This window comes from Halichoeres trimaculatus, unplaced genomic scaffold, assembly GCF_033239565.1.
Source record: "Halichoeres trimaculatus isolate MK-OKI-2021-1 unplaced genomic scaffold, fHalTri1.1 fHalTri1_scaffold_6, whole genome shotgun sequence".
Taxonomy (NCBI): Eukaryota; Metazoa; Chordata; class Actinopteri; order Labriformes; family Labridae; genus Halichoeres; species Halichoeres trimaculatus.
The window spans coordinates 11,779,533-11,798,915 of NW_027437184.1; the positions used below are offsets into that span (position 1 = coordinate 11,779,533).

The 19,383-nt window shown below is 40.1% G+C and overlaps 2 protein-coding genes across 5 annotated transcripts in view; one reads left to right on the forward strand and one right to left on the reverse strand.

Moving 5' to 3' along the window:
• Positions 1-342: 342 nt before the first annotated feature.
• Positions 343-9,475, reverse strand: LOC141792284 (putative monooxygenase p33MONOX). Of its 2 annotated transcripts, none has more exons than XM_074673162.1 (9): positions 9,316-9,475; positions 6,841-6,972; positions 6,388-6,464; positions 5,835-6,010; positions 5,620-5,734; positions 5,256-5,383; positions 5,007-5,110; positions 4,650-4,825; positions 343-2,071 (listed from the first exon to the last, which is right to left on the reverse strand). In XM_074673162.1, the coding sequence occupies exons 3-9, from the start codon at positions 6,410-6,412 to the stop codon at positions 1,860-1,862; spliced, it is 936 nt and encodes a 311-aa protein (XP_074529263.1). In that variant the 5' UTR covers positions 6,413-6,464; positions 6,841-6,972; positions 9,316-9,475; the 3' UTR covers positions 343-1,859. The 2 variants fall into 2 exon arrangements, with proteins under 2 accessions (XP_074529263.1, XP_074529262.1); XM_074673161.1 differs by having other exon boundaries at positions 343-2,074.
• Positions 9,476-10,036: 561 nt separating this feature from the next.
• Positions 10,037-19,383, forward strand: part of pof1b (POF1B actin binding protein) — a 35,621-nt gene continuing 26,274 nt past the window's right edge. The window contains exons 1-2 of one of the 3 annotated variants that reach the window (XM_074672994.1): positions 10,037-10,726; positions 16,112-16,180. In XM_074672994.1, the coding sequence (XP_074529095.1) occupies positions 10,412-10,726; positions 16,112-16,180 (384 nt within the window). In that variant the 5' untranslated portion in view covers positions 10,037-10,411. The remainder of the gene's footprint in view (positions 10,727-16,111; positions 16,181-19,383) is intronic. The other 2 variants (XM_074672996.1, XM_074672995.1) reach the window with 2 other exon arrangements.

Below are 19,383 nucleotides of genomic sequence, written 5' to 3' on the forward strand. Positions count from 1 at the left end.
TCTTTTAGCAGGCCTCTCTGCATGTCCATTTAAACCTCTGCAGATTACCCAGAATGCAGCAGCACATCTGGTCTTTGACCAGCCCAAAAACAGCACGTCACCTTGCTGTTCATCTTTCTTTACTGGCTAGTAGGGGGAACAGTTTTTTTTTCTGTTAGCATGACTGAATGAATACAAACACAGGAAAGTTGTAACAGGTTGGTGAAATGATGCCATCTAGTGGTACTGCAAATGATTTGGCACTTGACTGGCATTCTGCTTAAACTTTTCCAACACTGCAATAAAGCTCTGAGTCTCACTGTGATGAGAATGTAACATTTATTCTCAAACAATTTGATAAAGAAAAACAAAATATATACAAACTACACATCTTTTAGCATCACTTGGAAAAAACACACCCAAAAAGACAAAACAATAATATAACTCACTCACTCAGAACGACAGATTCATTTTACAGAAGAGATTCAGGTGATGCATCAGTCAGGGAGAGATTTAAAGGGACGGTGTCATACTTTAAACACGGAGCACTTGTGAACAAAACAGAGCAAAAACAGTCATATCATTTACGCCTGACAGCTGAGTGTTTTTTTTTTTTTTTACAGCGAACAGCGAACTGACACCACGGCAGAGTTACAAGTGGTGAATGGTTTGGATTGGGAATGTTCACTCCATAAAACACAAACTCTTTTACTGTGTGTCGTGTAATGCATGAAATCAATACAATAAACTCGCTGCTGCTACTTCATGAAGTAAGAGTGCAATAAAATAAAGTGAGCAAGATCTGACATTTCAGTTATGAGCTTTCTGATGATTCACGCTGACTTCCTCTTGCAGAAGCCTTGTATACATAGTCTTTGTGAATCTTGTAAATCATACTCAATAATTATGATTTTTCTGTTGTTATAATAAGCTTAATGCATCCATAAGAAGTTATATCCATGTTACACTTTGGCACCATATTTTAAAACCCTTCATGCAAACTGCTGAGAGGTTTCTGCAGGATGGAACTCCTGTGCACGTCAGCAGCTTTTGAGTGCTGACACTCACCAGAAACAGAAACTAAAATCCTTCAGATCTCAGTTAAAAAAAACCTTTTTGAATAAAAACGTGGAACAGGAGTTACATTTCAGCAAATTCCTGAGAAAAAATCAAATACATTTTCATTTTCTTTTTGTTCTGTTAGCTGGATCAGCTGTAAACTCTACTGCATCAGACGTATTGTTCCCATCCTGCTGAGTGAAATTTTTGTTATAAGGACCAAACTTTTGAGACAGACACGATGTAAAGACGATGAGGCATAGACAGTTTCTGTCATACTTGAGGTTAAATGATAGAGCTACTCTCTAAAGGGTATAAAGTGCATTTACAGTGGATCATTTTTAAACCCTCAACTTTATCTTCAACATCTGTCAGCGGCTCTCATCCTCAGAATATTTAAACTCAGGCAGTTGAATCATGCTAGACTTGTTAATCCGGCCCCTGGAGAGGATGATTTAACAGCCAAAAGCGACACATGCCTAAAAACAGCCTGTGCAGATGTTAAATGCTTAATCTTTCTCACCCTGGGCAGTAGATGGTGGCTGATACAGAGTGAAGTTGTTATCTGGATGTCAGAGTGGCTTTCAAAGGTCCCATGAGGAGGGAAGAAACAATCAGTAACCAGTAGCAGTAACTATATGTTTTCTCACTAAAATCAGTTTGTCTAGTCTGAAAGTTTGTCACCTTCCTGACATCTTTGAAGAGGCCTGGTAATGTTGTTTTGAAGACAGAGTGGTAAACAGGAAGAATAAAACACTAAAACTTGAAGTTTTCCTCCCATGAGACCTTTAAAGTCTGAGATAAAGCTGAAATGTGTCCTCCTAGAAGCCAGAGGGCGTCAGGATGTTCATGTCTCTGGGTTTGAGCTTGTGTGGTCGTGAGCCTTGACGTCTGCCGTCCACTGTGGGGATCTCCATTTTCGGGGGAGCCACTGCCTGGGTTGCTGGGGTGTCGCCCAGTCGGGCACTCTGAGCTTTCATGACTTCCATTGGGGTAGGTTTCTGGCTCCCACGATATGCCTGCAGTGCAAAGCCTGCTGGGAAAACACAGAATAAGAGATGGCATAAGTTTCAAGCAGTTAGGAAACGGAGTCCTGACATTAATTCTGCACCTGTGATATAATTTATGGATACAGCAATAATACAGCTAATACATGAATCAACATGTAATCCAAAAAAGCACACACTATAAATAAAACTATCTTAATATTTCAACATTTTATGAATCCACACTGTTATTTTTACAGACCCAGGACTTTATACCCTCATAAAAAATCTTACGACCAGGGAAATTATTACAAGAATTTACATTTGGTACTGGTGGGTTATGAGCAGGTTGTAAGTATTGCTTTAAAAATGCAAAACCAAGAATCACTTGGGATGGCAGATGAGTTTACAAAAACAGACGGCAGTTTCAGACCAGGTCATATTTAGCTTAATTACAACAACAAACTGACATGACGAGTGGAGCCAGGAAAGGAGTCAACAGGTTTGAGACTTTACAGCCCAACAGGAAGCAGGAGAGGACAGCATTGGGATGAGAACTTGGTCTGTGACTCCAGTTATCTGGGGTTCCTGATACGTGCCAGACTTAACATGCAACCAGCGTGAGTTGACAGATGAAAGAGCACGCAATCAACATGCAATGGGGCATGATTGGACCAAAGACACAACCTGTGCATTCCTGATGTGCTTCTGTTTCTTCTTGTTGCATTTTGAAGCTTTAATTACAACCCATTTACCTTTTAACAATGTAAAATGAGAATGCTTGTCATTTTCCCTCATCCAACCAATCTGTTTGGGAGTGCAATTTAGCCAACCTGTCAGACACTAGTTGTTATTTAAAAACCATAATTATCACTTTGTGCACGGAGTACATTAGCTTTGTTTGTCCTGTCCTGTGCTGGCGCTGCTTAATGTGTGAACATGCATGCAGGCAAACACAGTTCTTTCTCCAAACAGTTATTACAAAAGTCTGAGTCCTCCTCTCTAAGAGTTAGTATAAATCCTTGACTCAAGCACAACACACTGGAAGCAAGAGAGTTGTAATAACAGAATCGCAAAAAACAAACCTTTAGAAAGTTTCTTGCAAAATCCCAAACAGAAGCATTTCTTTTTGTCACTTGCACTTTTGGACTAAATAGCCACTCAAGTTCACACAATGTGCAACTTTATCACAGCTGCTTCAAAAATATTGACTGAACGTATGCAGCATCTTATCTCCTCGTGTTATTAACCTCACAGATAAGTCCCTGGGGTCTCTGTCTGTCCTGAAAGGAACTGAATCAACATGTTTTGGTTCAGTATGTCCCCCATGTTTATGCCTCTTTGCACAGGAATCTGTTAACATTTAACCCTCAACTTTAACATGTTATTTAAGGTCTCTGTGCATTCTCAGTAGTTTCTGCTCAAGAGAACATGACATAACATCACAGGACACGCAGCGGAAAACTGTCTCAAAGTGAAAAACAAAAACAGGTGAGTCAATTCAATGCTGCTTTGAAGATCAAAACTTTGAACACATTTCTGCATGTTAAAGCAGCAGATTCCTGCACAATCTCAGAGTTCTCGCGTCCTGTCAGCTTAACACTCATTACATATTTCTTCCCATGAGTTACCTACCCAGAGTCATCCTGGTCAACAGGTTCCAGTTGTTCTCGTAACTAATGGAAACGTCCCACATGTTACAAAGTTCTTACCCTACAGTGGTCAGACCGAACAAGTTAGATCCTGACATCTCCTTTTATACCGCAGAGGTGCAGCAAGATCTGTCACCAGCCAATATTTAACCAGAATCAGAGGTTTCCTGCACCAGAGCTTGGTCCATGTTTACCTGAAGACTGAAGGTCAGTTACTTGCCTAGTAACCCACATTTGGGACATAACTGTTTATATAACTAGTGCAAGAAAGTTGAACCGAGTTTCAGTTTGTCCCTGAATATACAGAACAGCATCCTTATGTAAGAACTCACTCAGAATGGCAATACTGCACTGACTATGGATAGACCTGGCCATTTCCCCTTGAACACCATCACTACTTTTCTTTGTTTAAGACAACGTTCCTAGATCTTGAGTATATTTTAAGACCACTTTCATTCAGGGATTCAGGAGACATGTAAACAAAATCTGAACCTCTGAGGAAACTACAGTCCAGCTCTGTGCCAGCCCAATGACACGAGACGATCTATGCACGTTTTTCTCCACTATCCAGTTTGTTTGTTGAGTAAGTGAGCTACGACGATTTGATACATCACATAAGTTCAGCACGTACCAGAAGCTCAAGCACGTGTACATGATGCAACCGCCTTTCAGCAGTCTAATATATTTAATATTAACCCTGAAATACATATGAAAAAGACAGACTACCTATTCCAGGTCTTTATGTCAAAAATAAAAAGGTTCATAACTCTACATGTCTGCAAACACTGTTAAATGTTGATATTCTACCTCTCAGTGCATGTCCATATTAATCACTCTGCTCAGTTTAAAGTAATTTTTTTTGAAACAGTGTCTTGTGTCATTGCTTTGCATGTATTATGTTACATAAAGTGTAAATGGAGGAAAAAAACATCTATGTCTTGTTGTTAACCCACAGTCAGGTGACCCTGTTTACCTGCAGCTATGGAATCTGACCCCAGGTCAGATGTTGATTTGTGTACGTGTGGCCGCGGACCAAACATGCTCCAGCGTTCGACCGCGCCTCCCGCCGTGTCTCCTCCTGTCCCCATGTCGATGCTGCTGCTGGAGGAGCTCATGCTGATCTCTGAACCCGTGCTGCTGAACCAACTCCTGCGATCAAAACAGAGTGTGTGTTTAAACCTGACCTGGTTCAAATATCTGCTGTTTATTCAGCATTCAGGTCAGTACTTGGACACGTTCGTTATCACACTGGAGACTACAGGACAGTGAGTACTCAGAGTGTGTGTGTGCGCGTGCGCGCGTATGTGTGTGTGTGTGTGTGTGTGTGTACCTGCGTAGTTGTTTTGGGGAGGTGTGAGGGGTGTTGGAGGGAGTGGACTGAGAGGAGGAGCTCTGCCGCTCCTCTTTGGCCTCCAGGCTCTGAATCTGCAGCTTCTGGGGAAGGAAACAAACACATTCAGCTCCTTAAAGCTCCTCCATTCAGCTTTTTCTGAACTGGCACACCAAAAATGTTAACATGTGAGTAAAAACAGTTTCTTTGTTGAATTCTTGCATCTGCTGTGGTCTGTGTGTATCTCACCTGGAGGGATTCAGGAATACGGTGGTGGTGTCTGGTCTCCTCAGCTGTCAGGCCTTTGTGGGGAGTGTAGCTGGTGTCAGTAAGCCCCGCCCTCTGCTCAAACTTGTACATACTATCCTGAGTTTGCTCTAAAAAAGACAGAGACAGAAAAATGTTGGAGGAGAATCTTAGAAATCACTTATCTGCATCCATCTGACACCAACGACTGATTCAAACACTTAAAAGTTCACAAACATGGACTCTGAAGTCTACAGAAAAAGTGAGTTTAAGACAACTGACTACTAAACAACTCAAGATAGATGCAGATTCAAACCAAAAGCTTACATACTTGACTTATCAATGTGGAAAAACAAGAGAAACATACTTGTAATGAGAGAATTCATGATGATAGAAGAGGCTTTTCCTTTCACCACAGTAGGGGACCTGGAGGGAGCGCTCTCTGGCACCACTGGCTTACTGATGACCCCACTCTCATCTTCCTGTTACAAAAATAAACAAGCATTATTATGGCATTCTTTCTCTCTCTCAAGGAGGCAGGCAAGATTTTTTTATGAAGCTGTTGGGACATCATCATCTCACCTCAGCCAGGTGTGGGAACTTTCTTTCAGGTATGATTGGTCGTCTCCACAGGTAGTTGATGCTCATGTCGTGTGGGGGCGTGGACATCGGGGCCTCCAGGTTGTCGTCATAGCTTAGGGCTCGACGGGTCATCCCAATGGGGAGCTTCATCCCACCCATCCCAGAATCCTCGATGGCTGAAAAGACAAAAAACACAAAATGAAGTGAGAAAGAATAAGTAAAAAAAACCCCAAGATAAACCATCATTAATCTTACAGCGGAGATAATGTTATGTGCTATCGGGATCAAACAATCAACTAAAGCGATAATTAAACATCCAACACATTTTTCTTCTTCCTGGCGTTGATTCATGGTAAATTTTTGGGGATATGTGATGATTTGTCCTCAGTCATGTTTGAACTTTTTCAGATGAATAATATTTCCTTACTGGTGGTAAAGGTTTTATAGATTATCTGTTATTTGGTAACAGCAGAGTTATGCAACTAAAGTAATGATACTCTGTGACAAAATACATCTTAATACTGTCCTGACTTCTGCAGCAATCAAAACTCACCTGGCAGATCTCCTGGGCCTGACATGATTCAGGTAAGCCAGTGAAGAAGATGAACCAGGACAGAACCAGGACAGAACCTGAAAAACAACAGAAAGAGGATTCTTGTCATAACATCTTTAAACACATGCTATGAATAGAAATGGCAGTGTCTATGATTTCCAAAAATAAAGTCCAGAAGATCTTCACTTTCCTTTAGTTAACTAGGATCAGGCTCAGAGAACTCATCTTTGTGTCTTAATGTTTACAACTGGTTTCCTCTGTACAAGGTGCATTTTAAACCAGCATTTATCTGTGCAGACAAACTGTGTTCACATCCAGTGAGGCTTTTAAGGTAATTTGAGCCCATGCAGCAATCTCTTTTTCAGTTTCAAAATTCAAAGTAGATTGATAGTTGTCTTTGCACCCCTTCAAATAAATAAACACTTCCAAAAAACACCTGTAATGATGACTTACCTTTTCTGTTGTGTTGCTGTGAGGCGGAGTGGCTGGTAAAGGGGCAGTGTGAGTGTTACATTGGTCTGTCAGAGACACACAGGGTCCTAAGGCAATTGTGCATTTTTTTAAGCTGCCAGGCCAGGGGACCAACTAGAAAGAGAGCAGAAGTCAAAGGTCAACCATGTAACAACCTCTTGTATCAAACATGGAAAAAAATTATTAAACTGACTCTCAACAGCACGAAAGCTTCACTCTAATTTATCTGCAATTGAAATACACACAAACAACCTTTCATCTCATCATCCTTAAATAATATTTGGTAAAAACTGTTGAAAATGCTTTTTTTTTTTGCTAGGATCAAATGCACTGTTAAAGTATCTTTTTGGTCTTTTATAAATAGGGAGATGCTCTTGTTTCTTTCTACAAGCTTTGTCATATTATGTTGATCAACATTAATTTGTCAAGTTCTGTTCTGAAACTTTTATTCTCTGAATAATTACCTAATGACACAAAACTAAACAACAAGTATTCAGTATTTTTGTGTTTTACATAATTTTAAACACTATATATATACTAAATATATTTATCTGCTTTAAAATTCCTATGGCTGGTACGTGGTACATCTGTTTCTAGAAATGTCATTTCTTGGGTACAAAAAGGTTAATTTGTTCTGGGAAAATCTAATCTTAAATTCTTTAAACTATACTAATGTGGTTTCTCTTTTACCTTAGCGTAGTTTGACTACACATTTCCTGTCGCTTCTCTCAGAAGAGTCACATGTCGTTGTGAATGAGCTGTCAGCTGATTTATAGAGATTTAGGGCAGTATCCCAAGTGTGTGACACCCCTGCGCCACCAGCATTGGATCAGGGAGGCAATGGAGGTGAGGAAGCAGACCCAGAGGACGGGTGACAGAGATGAAAGGGTCTTCTTGCTATCACACACCTGGGATGCTGTTCTAAGACTTTAGGAAGAGTTTAGTCAAGTAATGTAACCAGTGGTCTGGTCAGAACTTCTGACCATAACTTTGAAACTAGGGATGTCCGGATACAGATTTTTTGACTTTCGATCCGATTTGATTTTTCATGGTATGTTTTGCTGGTACCAATTCAATACCGTTTGATACTGATACCTTTCTCTGATAAATCCTGTACTTCTTGAGTGATTCAGTTGTAAATTACGAATTTTATTTGTTGCATCTAAGTGAGCCCTCCTCGAGGAGGCACCAACACTATACAAAAGTTTCAAGATGCTGTTTTACAGCAGCTGTAAGGCGTGACGATGCCAAAAACATGTGAAAACTGCATCGATCCCGATCACATAAAATCTGATGCTATCCGATCCTCCAAACAGAGCCATATCGGGTGCCAACACTGATTGGTGTATTGAGTCAAGACATCTCTATTTGAAACCACAGTGTTAACAATAAAAAAAGGACTGTGTGTCTTTCTCTATCCATACTGAGATTTTGCCTTTTCAATCTTTCGTGTCACCGAAGTAAGCCAGTCAAGTGAAAACAAGATAATTTTAGTTTTATCAAAAGTAATGGCTTTAAAAACACAAAGCTGAGGTATTAATTGCATGAACAGAGGAGTGAATCAATTCACTGGGTAGGCATTAACAATGGAGCTCTTCCTCCAGCATAACCAGCAGATGCCTGATGGATTATTCCAGAGGATGACGGCAGACAGGCTGGATTACATAACACATGCTGCTGCAGCATCAGAAGCGCTGCATCACTGAAAAACACCACCGTTAAACTGCAAATAAAACCTTACACTTTGTTTTCAGATTGTCACAGAGACAACCTCTTGGTAGCACATAACAGTGCGTATACGTTGAACTTATTGTCAAATAAATGAGTTACATAAGTGCAAGAAACATGGCTTTGTTGTGATGCAGCGTTTTTAACAAACAGTGCTTGCTTCAAACTCTATAAACGTTCACAATTTTAGATAGGAAATCCTTGAAAAAACACGGTTACACCTCGCAACACTATTACAGTGTTATACTCCTGTCCTTTAAGACGTTAAATGATGAATACTTCGTTGTGGATTTGAGTGTCTCGTTGCGATCATTGTTATACTGCTGATCCTGGAAAAAAAATCATCATGCCTTACACAAGAGCTCTTGTCACACATTTTGAAGGATTTTAAGTGTGTTGAGTGTAAATTAAATGAGGAATATAGGGGAAATACAACAAATACGTGCGTGTAAGAAAAAAACAGCCTTTTCTTTGCCTGAATTTACCTAGCCGAATGAAAGAATTGTTGACTGACATTAGAAAAATATGAATATGAGAGTTGCTTTTCGTGGAATGTTTATAGAAAAAAATCAGCATTCGTTAATTTTTAAGTCTTTTCTTAGGGTGTAGTTAGTTATCTACTACCCGTCACGGCAAGCGGAACCAGAGGATGGACCACGAGATGTACATCAACCGAAGATGCTTAAAAACGATTCGAAATGACATTAACTGAGTTCATTTTTTCCTCACCAGAGGTAACGGCGGCTTCAGGACGACGATTCAGACATCACTGAGCCTTCAATGTCAGCTGAAAGGCGGACAAAACAACAACGTTGTTGGGTGGCAGCCATTATTGTATCCATTGAATAATTTCTGCTTCTTCACGGAGATCACGGTACATTGAGGTGGCAGTTCTCGTGGCGTCTCGCGAGAGCACACTACTAAATCAAATTCGATTGTCTGTTTCATGCTGCGAACAGTACTGACGGTGGGCATATGAACAGTTAATCTCAGTATTATTTAAATGAGTTTCATTCACATACTTTTCTCATTCTTAATTTTTTTTTTTTGCATTTATTTCCTTTCATTTTTTTTAGAATTAAACTCGGCCATAAATATGACAACACAAGATACTCTAAATACAAAAAAGGAGAGAGTTTTCACATTCAGTGACGTGTAGCCTAATTTTAGTAAAAGTGTGATTTGATGGTTTTAGAGTATTTGTAGACGTTATGTGATGTTGTTTGTCTCCCCCTTGTGGCTATCTCTAATACAGCAGCTATCACCTTTTCCAAACGTTTTTTATTTCTAACTCCTACTAAATTCAATGTCCGCAAAACTTGGCGGCTTGAAACCAAATGCCTAAAGAACTTTGGACCCAATGACACCTGTGGTTATGAGTGTTCAATACAGCCCACATATCAGGGAACAACCCAAGTTACAACATACTTGAGCTAAAAATAGACGGTGGGAACAAATTTTCATGCACCTGTGAGCTCATTTTCTCTAAAGCAACCAGGTAAATTCTCCTCCCTGTCTCCTCTGGCCCTCCCACCTTCTGATGCATATTTGCGTATCGCAGAGCAGAGCACCTCCCTCACTACTTTGGTCCTCCTCTCCCCAGTGAGACTTCCCTGACCAGACTTTCCTCTCCAGTTTGCCAGGCGGAGAAGGAAGTTATCGTGTGGTGGTTCACGTCTCCGCTCCTCAGATAGTCTCCTTTATCGGACACATCTCGAGGAACCTGCCTGTTTTTATCCCCTGAGAAACTTTCTACAGCTTTCCTTGGATTTTCTCGTTTTTTTCGAGGGGGATCAGAGTTGGTCCGCTCCGTCTTTTCATCAAGATGTCTGTCACAACCCAGAAATCGACTACGACCTACCGGACTGTGAAAGTGGCTACACCGGAGCCGGTGACCAACACGGTGATCTCGTCCGGATCAGTGTCCCCGATGCCGTACACTCTGAACGGCAACTATGAGACGGTGAGATACCTGGTCCCAGTGCAGCAGCCCATCCAGCAGCAGTCCTACGTGTTCATGCAGCAGCCCATGATCCAGCAGCAGCCCCTGATGATGTCACCGGTGTACCTGCAGAGTATGCCTCACCTGAGCGTCAGCAGCCAGGAGTCCGACATGCTGATCCAGAGGAGTACGCGGGAGGTGAGCCCCATGTTGAGTGTCTTCAAAACTATATAAAGCTATTAAAAGTAGATACGTAGTGAAACTCTCTGCATCACGCAGTTCTGGGCAATGACAGTGTGAAGTTTAAAGTGTTTAACAATCTGAGATATACTTTCAGAGCAGTGATGATTGAAAGAATGCTGTTGGGAGACCACACATAGCTATCTCACACCGTTTCCTCCACACCCCCTTTGTTAACTGCAAAAATAATCAGGATTTACAGTGAAAAGCACAACTTAAGGACCAAAAAAATTAAAAGACTTGAAAACGTCAAATCAGTGGCAGAATCAAAAAGACACTTTAGGATTATGAAGTCTATTCAGTAGTGAGTTTTGTTTTGAAATAAGTTTTCTGCAAGTGGGATGAGCTGTAAGCATAAATCTTCTCAGATTTATGGTGATGTTTACTGTTATTGTAAACACTTAAGGCTGGGCTTTGCTTTGGGTTTTGCCTCTTCAAGCTTTTTCATTTTGAAGAGAAACTATTTGGGTATTTAAACAAACATGAAATCACATGCAAACCTGCATTTCTTCTGGCACCAGGACTGTAATTTTACATATTTCGTAATGCAGAAGAATTTACAGACAGGTTTCTGCCCCATTATTATGTTTTCACCATGTACTTCAGCCACTGAAGAACTTTGCTGGTAATGAAACTCACAACTTTAGTGCAGGTCTTGAAGATGCATAGAAAGACTTTTGGTTTGCTGTGAAAAAAATTAGAAATTGCAAGTTTAACTTGTATCAATGCTCTGTGTCTGATTGATCTTAAAACTGTGTTCCTGTGAATATCAATCATTTGTCTTTGGTCCAGCCAGGACTCCTTATTAATCCAAACTGTGGCTGTGTGAGCGGTCCATCCAGATTCCACATGAGCCCGTCAGACGGCGGTGAAATTTCACAGCACGTCACGTTGCTGTTATTCAAAGGTTAATGTACAGTTATCACACAACTGCTTATTAACTGATAAGCTTTGAATAAACAATAGTAAGAGGGGCCTCTGGCCATGCATTCTAGTTTAATAACATATTTCTTAATGCTCATGGTGCCATAGAGTGTCTGTGCCTCCAAGACGAGACACCTGATTTTTACTTCTTTCACCTTGTATGAGCTTGTGGTGCAAATGGATCATGTTAAACCGAAACAAAATTATAAAAGAAATAAAAGACAAAAGAAAACAAAAAAGCTACAAAACTTGGGATAGAAGCAAGAGGTGAAGTATTAAAACTGGAATAACTTCATAGATAAAAGCCTTAGTATGAATGTGTGTGACTTTGCAAATCTGATCTCCTCTGGTAGTCTGTGCAAGAGATGTGTCCTCTAACAGGTGGAGTCTCTTTCCTCTAGTTTTTCCAAACTAATAATCTCAGACTGCATCATGGCTCATAGGGGAGTAAAACTCTGAAACATAGGTGGACGATAGCCGTTGCACCTTACACGTAAATAGAGAGTCTTAAAATCTATTCCAAAACAACAGGAAGCTGATGTTTCATGCTAAAATTAGGGAGATGTAGACACATTTTTTGGGCCTACTACCAGTTGAGCTGCTGCGTTTTGAACATTCTTCACTTACAGCCCAAGACAAGTCCTAATCAGGAATATATCACTGCAGTACATCCTTCAAAGGTCTGTCTTGGGGTGACCATGTGTCTTGGTCTGACTGGGATTCTGGGAATATGTTCATCAATGGCATCCCTAATGTGCTTCAGGTCAAAACTATCCATAATACCTCAAAAGACATCAGCATTTTCTTCTTTGCATCTCCCCTTGAAAAGCACCAAAGCTGCACACTGTCGGTGTTTGTTTCCAGTCTCCCATGGTGTGAAGGCTGTCAAATGAAGCCATAGTAAATCAAGCAAACTTAAACAGTGACTTCAGGTGATTTTACATCCTCTGGTGAAAGGTCTAGTGTCGAAATCTCCACCTGTCCCACAAGCTCAAACATGTTGGATTGTTGTAAATTTTAACTTTTCTTGGTTTGAAACATGGTCACTTGAACTTCTTGCAGCAGTTCATGCACAGCTTGTTTACAGTTACAGTAGTGGTTGTGAATTGGGACTCTGAAAAGTCAAACACAGAACAGATCACACCAACAGACATGGTCAGTCATCTCATGTTTTGCACAAAGTTCACACATAAATCAGTGAGCAGTCACAGGAGGCTGTTAAAACAGAGGTTTATTAGTTTGTCCGTCACATTCAGGCTTCTTTGACAGGTGTGAACCACATGGTTAAAGCAGAGTAAGGAAGAGCAGTGTAAGCATGTCCCTCATGAGCAACATCGACTTATTAATTCTGACACCCTGCTTTGAGTTTTCACGGCTAATGACCAGAGATAAATTGGTGCATTTGATGGACATAAAGCTGAGCTGTGGAGTTCTGGTGGTTGAAGAATGTGCATGTTCATCAGGAGAAAAATATGTTTTTACCAGCCAGAGCGAAAAATACAAAGTAAATAAATAAATATTATCAAAAAATAAAACACAATGAAAATCCAACTTAGTGCTCTTAGTATGGGGAGAAAAGAAAGCCCTTATCTGCTTTAGGTGATTTCTTATTTTGTTTTGATCGTATAGGCCTTAATAAGGCACATTTTGATTATTCAAAAAGCTGCAGAGTAATGTCTACATCATCCAAAGTAGGCTTTCCTGCAGTTTAAAGCTCCCTCATTGTTGCTTACCTTAAAAACTCAGAGAGTTGAGGAGTTTAGTTTATTTAGCCAAGCAGAAAATCAGGTTTTGTAAAAAAAAAAAAAAAAAAAGACCAAAAAAAACAAAAAACATTTGTATAACCCTCTGTGCAAGCTTTTAAATCTTTTCCTCCTGTAGGCATTTCCTCTGAACTAAAAACAGACTCCAGGCAGATTTTCCTTGAAGTCAGTTTTTGCATCATCCATCTCGTTTCATACCAAATCTGACAGTTTTTTTTTTTGCAAAATATTGTGAACTTGATGACATATCTCTAATGATATACCCAGACCTGAAATCCAAAACAGACAACAGCATGAAGCAAAATCCTTACAATTAAAAACCCAGGCAACACATTGACCCAGCAACAGGAACCTAACAGCATGATCTGAGACTAGGCAGACTGAAAATGTGAGAAAGTTTATGAAGATAGGAAGGTACAAACAGTAAGACAGCACAAAAGTAAAATTAAAACATAAAAATGAGAACAGTGAAAGTATCGGAGCATTAAAAAAATAGATATATTTGTAAGTAAATAGAACAAACAGAAATAAAAACTAGATACAGTGATTGAAAACTGCATAACTAAAGAGCTAATTAGTAAAATGATGTTATGAAATTAAGAGGATAAAAGGTGATAAGACAATTTGACAGCTTTCAGAAATGGTTTAAAAGATGATATTAAGTGCTTGTTTATGCATTAAAGATTGTTCTAGATCAATGTATTTAAAGACTTAATACATAAAAAATGATGTAAAATTCCTGTACTAGAACGTTTTCTATTTTGGACAACAACTTTTAGGAAGACGTTTCCGGCTTTTTAGCATCTTTTGGTTTATAGATTCTAGGATTTCGAAGTTTTAAAAAACAAAGTAGAAATAATTTCACAATAAACAAAAACACCCTTTCAGGCGCTGATGAGTTTTTCTACCTAAGTGTTTAAAAGGTTTTTTGGGTATTATAATTGTCTGTAAAATGAACTCCTGTTTTAGTAAGGTTACAAGCTTTGACTCACAAAAGGTGGTTTATCAGTTTATGTGGTGTCATTGTAGTCCAAACCTTTTATGGTTCAGCAGGAAACTCTTACCTGTTCTGATTAAAAAGAAAGAGACTTCTTGAATGACGTAACCTTTGCTCTTTGGATGATTTACTCAAGTCTTCTAATGTTTGGATCACTTTGAAATATGATTTCATCTCCCATATTCTCCTCCTTCCTCTTTTTGATAGAAATGCTTTTCCAGATCATTCACCTGATCTTATTTGATCACAATTCCCTCTGATTCAAAGTCACTCTCATGTTTGACTCATGGCACACAGCTCTTACTGGTCGTGGCGTGTAGTGAGAAACGCGGCACCACACCCAGTGTAACTCCTCTGGCATGGCACACCCTAACATTCAAAGACAAACACATTCTTCCACCTGGTTGGATCACTTCTGATGATTTAGATTCTGTTAATCAGAGTTGAGACCGTTGGGTCACTTTGATGTTTTTTCTTTTAGTTTTCTGGAGGATTTCATTCAATAACCCTCTGGTTTTAGTTTTGATTAGGTTTTTGGTTGATAAAGCAGTTAGAATAACTTAAATGTGCTGAATGGGTTTCCAGTGAAAATTGAAATTCCAGTGAAATTGTTCTGCACTTTAAATTCGACCTTTGAGTGATTCAAAGTTCACTATCAGTCAGCACCACCTCCTTCTTAGTATCATAAACTAAATCAGTGTTGGAGTCAGTCCTGTCAGAGACTGCTTTGGTACAAGTTAATCCTGGCACCAAACATCAAACCATTGTACGCTGCAGGGATGGTTTAATTGCCCTGATGATCAGAGGAGGAGTGATGGTACACACAAGACCTGATTTACTCAAGGATTACAGTGCTTTAGCTGCAGCTGAGACAAAAAAAAAATATTATTCTTGCTACAAAGCAGGTGCAAAGGGTTAATGCTCCTTAAACTTCTGCATAGTAATAGTTTCACTGTGGTCCCCCTTTCCATCTCTTTGCAAGAGGACCAACTCAAACCACCATCACCCCTTACTGACATGCCAAGACCCAAATCAATGACAATTTTTGACAACTATTATGGCAGCTGGGGATAAATCAGTCTGAGGATGTCCAACGTTTCAATCCAGAACATAATGACACTTTGTTTGTGTGCCTTGAACCATTGTGCATGAAATATTCTTCAATTTGACTGAGCAGCTCTTCCTGGATTTGAACTTTAAAATTCAATCAGACACAACACAAGAGCAAACTGCACAGAGCTGCAGAGCTCTGGGACCTTGAAATACGACACACTGCAGATGCAACTGTTGCTCGACCCTTGGTGCTTGGGTTGTTTTCATGCCGAACAAAAAACAGTAAAACAACATCATCACATTAAATGGAAAGCGAGACATTTGAAATCCATGATATTTCCCCTGCTGAAGGCACAATCTGTCAAACTGAGCAATGCATCCCTGTAACAGACTGAGCCATTACAGGGTGAAGCATTGATTTGGTTGCATATCTACAGCAAGTGTCTCTCTACCTCTCTGCTTGTTTTCAGTGAAGTCCGCTTAACATGATTATAAAACACTTTTTCTGGATTAAAGGATGAAGATGAAGTCAAACATTCATCCTCAAAGTTAGGTCTACCTTCAAATTTGACAATCTTGTCATATTCCCTCTTTTTTTTTTCTCAGAGCATCAGCGGGCAGTCGTCTGTGTTCAGCCACACGTCCAGCCCGATTAAGAGCCCTGAGCCTGAGGAGGTAAGAACACACACACTCACACACACACTTTGTTCTACATTTTGATAAAATCAAAGCCTCCAAATGATTGTTGGTGTGAAGGTAGAGGAAGGAAGTAAGCGTCCATGCAGCCTGAGAAAGAGAAAGAAAGAAAAACACTGTGGGGGTGTGTGTTCTGTTGGCTCTGAGCAGACACACCCTTCATTACGAAGAAACCTCAACATGGGAATGTGTGTGTATGTGTGTGAGTGAAGGCACAGTAGCACATCAGGTGTCAGCTTTAAAAACACAACTCCCCAGTCTAGTCAGAAAGTTGTACTCTGTGTGTGTGCAGCCACGCCCTGCTGCCTCCACATTCACACTCTTACAACAACACTTTGTTCACAATCACAGAACCTGTAACTGTCTCGGCTCTGATGAACCATCAGGGCGGGTGTTGGATCGAGGTGTGTCATAGGCTGCTGCTGTGGGCGGGTGCATTCCTCTGAGCTGGACGTGCAGTGTCATGTATATTTGACGGCTGTCAAAACAGGTTGGATCCATGATTGATGGCGGCTCTGACGGGGCTTTGATGTCGTGTGTGCTGTCACGACCTGAGAAAGTACACTGTGCATTTACATTTAATTATGGTAATTATTTCTACTAATATATTTCTGAGTGGCAAACTTATCTGCAGCTCATCTTTAAAGGTACGGCAGGAAAGGGTTGTGAAACAGCTCAACAGCAACTCAAAGCCTGCATCTGTATCTGGTAGATTTATTCATTGCAGTTCAAACCTTCATTTACCTCTAGATGAAGCATTTTAGTCTCCAGGTCTGCAATCTTTTGAAGCAGTTAGTGGTAGTCATCAGAAGACATTCGAGACATCTTATTGCAGATTGTCTTGAGATTTCAGTGAGTCTCTAAAAGCTGCAGATTGTGCACCTTTATTCAGCAAAAACTGAAGTGCCAGTAGTTAGCAAACAATCTACCATTAAATAGTTTTGGTTAAGAAGAATTAAGATGTCAAAAGAAATTAAGCAAAGCGGAGATTGAGAAGCAAATAATCTACACTTTAAGAAAACAGGAAGCAGTAATTAATTGCAAAACTATGCAATGCATTGCTATGCAATGTCCATAATTTTTCCATTTAATTTCAATGAAAAGTTTCCAAAGCTGCAGAGAAATTACAGATTGTGTTTTTGACCGAAGATGTTACAAGCTCAAGAGAGAGATCAGCACTACGAATGAGTTGAAGAGTGGAAGGAGAGAAAACAGGTTTTCTAAATGTGTCCCAGCAGTTTAGCTCTAAAGAAGAGAGAAACACGTCCATACCTCCACGTGGACTTGCAGAAAGGAGCTGGATCCTGTTAAAATGCAGCTGCACACCAGCTTGATGTGCGATAGAAGCAAACACAAAAACCAGTTCATATGTTTGATTTGAATGCATTTGAATCTCATGCATGTTATGATTCTGACACAGTGACATATAAAACACAAAGCACAATAGTCTGTTGTATTTGTGCAGAAGCAACTAGGCCTGCAGCTTGTTTAATAACCAAACAGCTGATAGAACAAATAACCTGAGGTACAATATCGTTCAAAAGTTTAAGAAGAGCCCTGGTTTTCCAGTTTTTATTGAATATGATGGAGTTTAATGTCTCGTTGTTTTTCAAAATAAAAGCATAGAACACATAAATAATGGATATTTTGCAGAAATAACAGCTGAACACACTTCTTTCTACACTGAAAATCAAATATTCTTCAGCAGAAAGTTCTTCTGACTCTGTTACAGCAAAAGTTCCTCTAAATGTTGGGTATCTGTAGGTGTCTTTCCTTTTACTCTTCAGTCTAGTTCATCCCAAACCAGCTCCACAGGGTTTAAGTCAGACTGAGACCGTGGTAGATGAAAACTTGGCTCATCCCAGAGGGTACTACATGGTGCTGTCTAACTCTGTACACGTGTTTCATGGCCCAGCCAAACCTCTTTTTTCTTCTTCTGACTCAGTCTTAGTGATGGTTGTCTTTTTTTTTGCAGTCTGACCTGTCAAACCTACATCCCAAAGTCTTCTCTTCACAGTAACTGAAACTGAGACTGCTTACTACGACCTCTCTGAAGCTGTGAAGATTGAAGCTGTTGTCCTGTGGGTGCTTATCACGCAAGCTGTTGACTCTCAGAATCTTATCTTCTGATTCTGTTTTGGCGTTTGCTCTTCCAGATCTCTTCATGTCAGAGTTTCCAGCCCAAGTTTCTTAGTATTTTGATGCTGAAGGAAACTGGACTCATCGACCCAATTTTGACTTTCTATGACTTTATCTCTCTGTAGGAAAGATTTATTTCTTGAAATGTTCTGATGCTCTGACTTTTTTTCATAATTAATTGCCCTTTTATGCTCATTTTAGAGCATTTCATGTCTTTCTGCAACACAATACTGTTCAATAATGCTCACCCAGCACTACTTTTATACGAAATGATTGTTGGAAGGAATCAAGGCAACTTGGGACCCTTGCAGGAATTGGTAGCACCAAGTATCAAGGCTTTACTAATCTCTGTTCCTGCAGAACAGCTTTAAGTTGTTCTGCTACTTTTCCTCTTTGTCCTCAAACAACATGAAGACAAGCGTTGTTGTAATTACGCTTGCTTTATAATCCCTCCTCTGACATCATCTGTGCGTGCTGGAGTCTGCTGCCTCTAATCTGTGTTTGCTCAAACATGCTCGGCGTCATCTTCGTCTTTGGATTACAGTCAAGGCGGTAGGGCTTCAAACAGTCGCCTGTTTGTGGTCGACTGCTGACAGGGCTGCCTTTTGATGGTTTTTTGTAGCTGGATGAAACTGGTTATTTCACCACACCCTCCTGTGTTTTCCTATAGGAGTGGAGAATGGGAGGCTATCCCTGTGACTGTAATTCAAAGTATTTCATTATCACTTCTATGCTTTTGATCATTTTTTTAATATTAGATTGTATAGAGGGTCATGATCCTTGGTTCACTCTGTCCTTGGGAACTTCTTCGCAGATGTTTCTGGTGAAAACAGACCCTCCAAGGAGGCCTGCAGGGTTTAAATGCAGAAAATGTGTGAAGTGTGGGAGTCTGCTGTATGACCGACAACAAAGTCTCAGCCCGGTCTGTAAAGTAAGGACACAGACAGTCTTGTTGCACTCACTTAGATCCATTTGTTGGAGTGTTAAGCTTCATTCAGAAATTTGAACTCCTCTACGAATTCCTCAAAGCTTGATTTGAGACT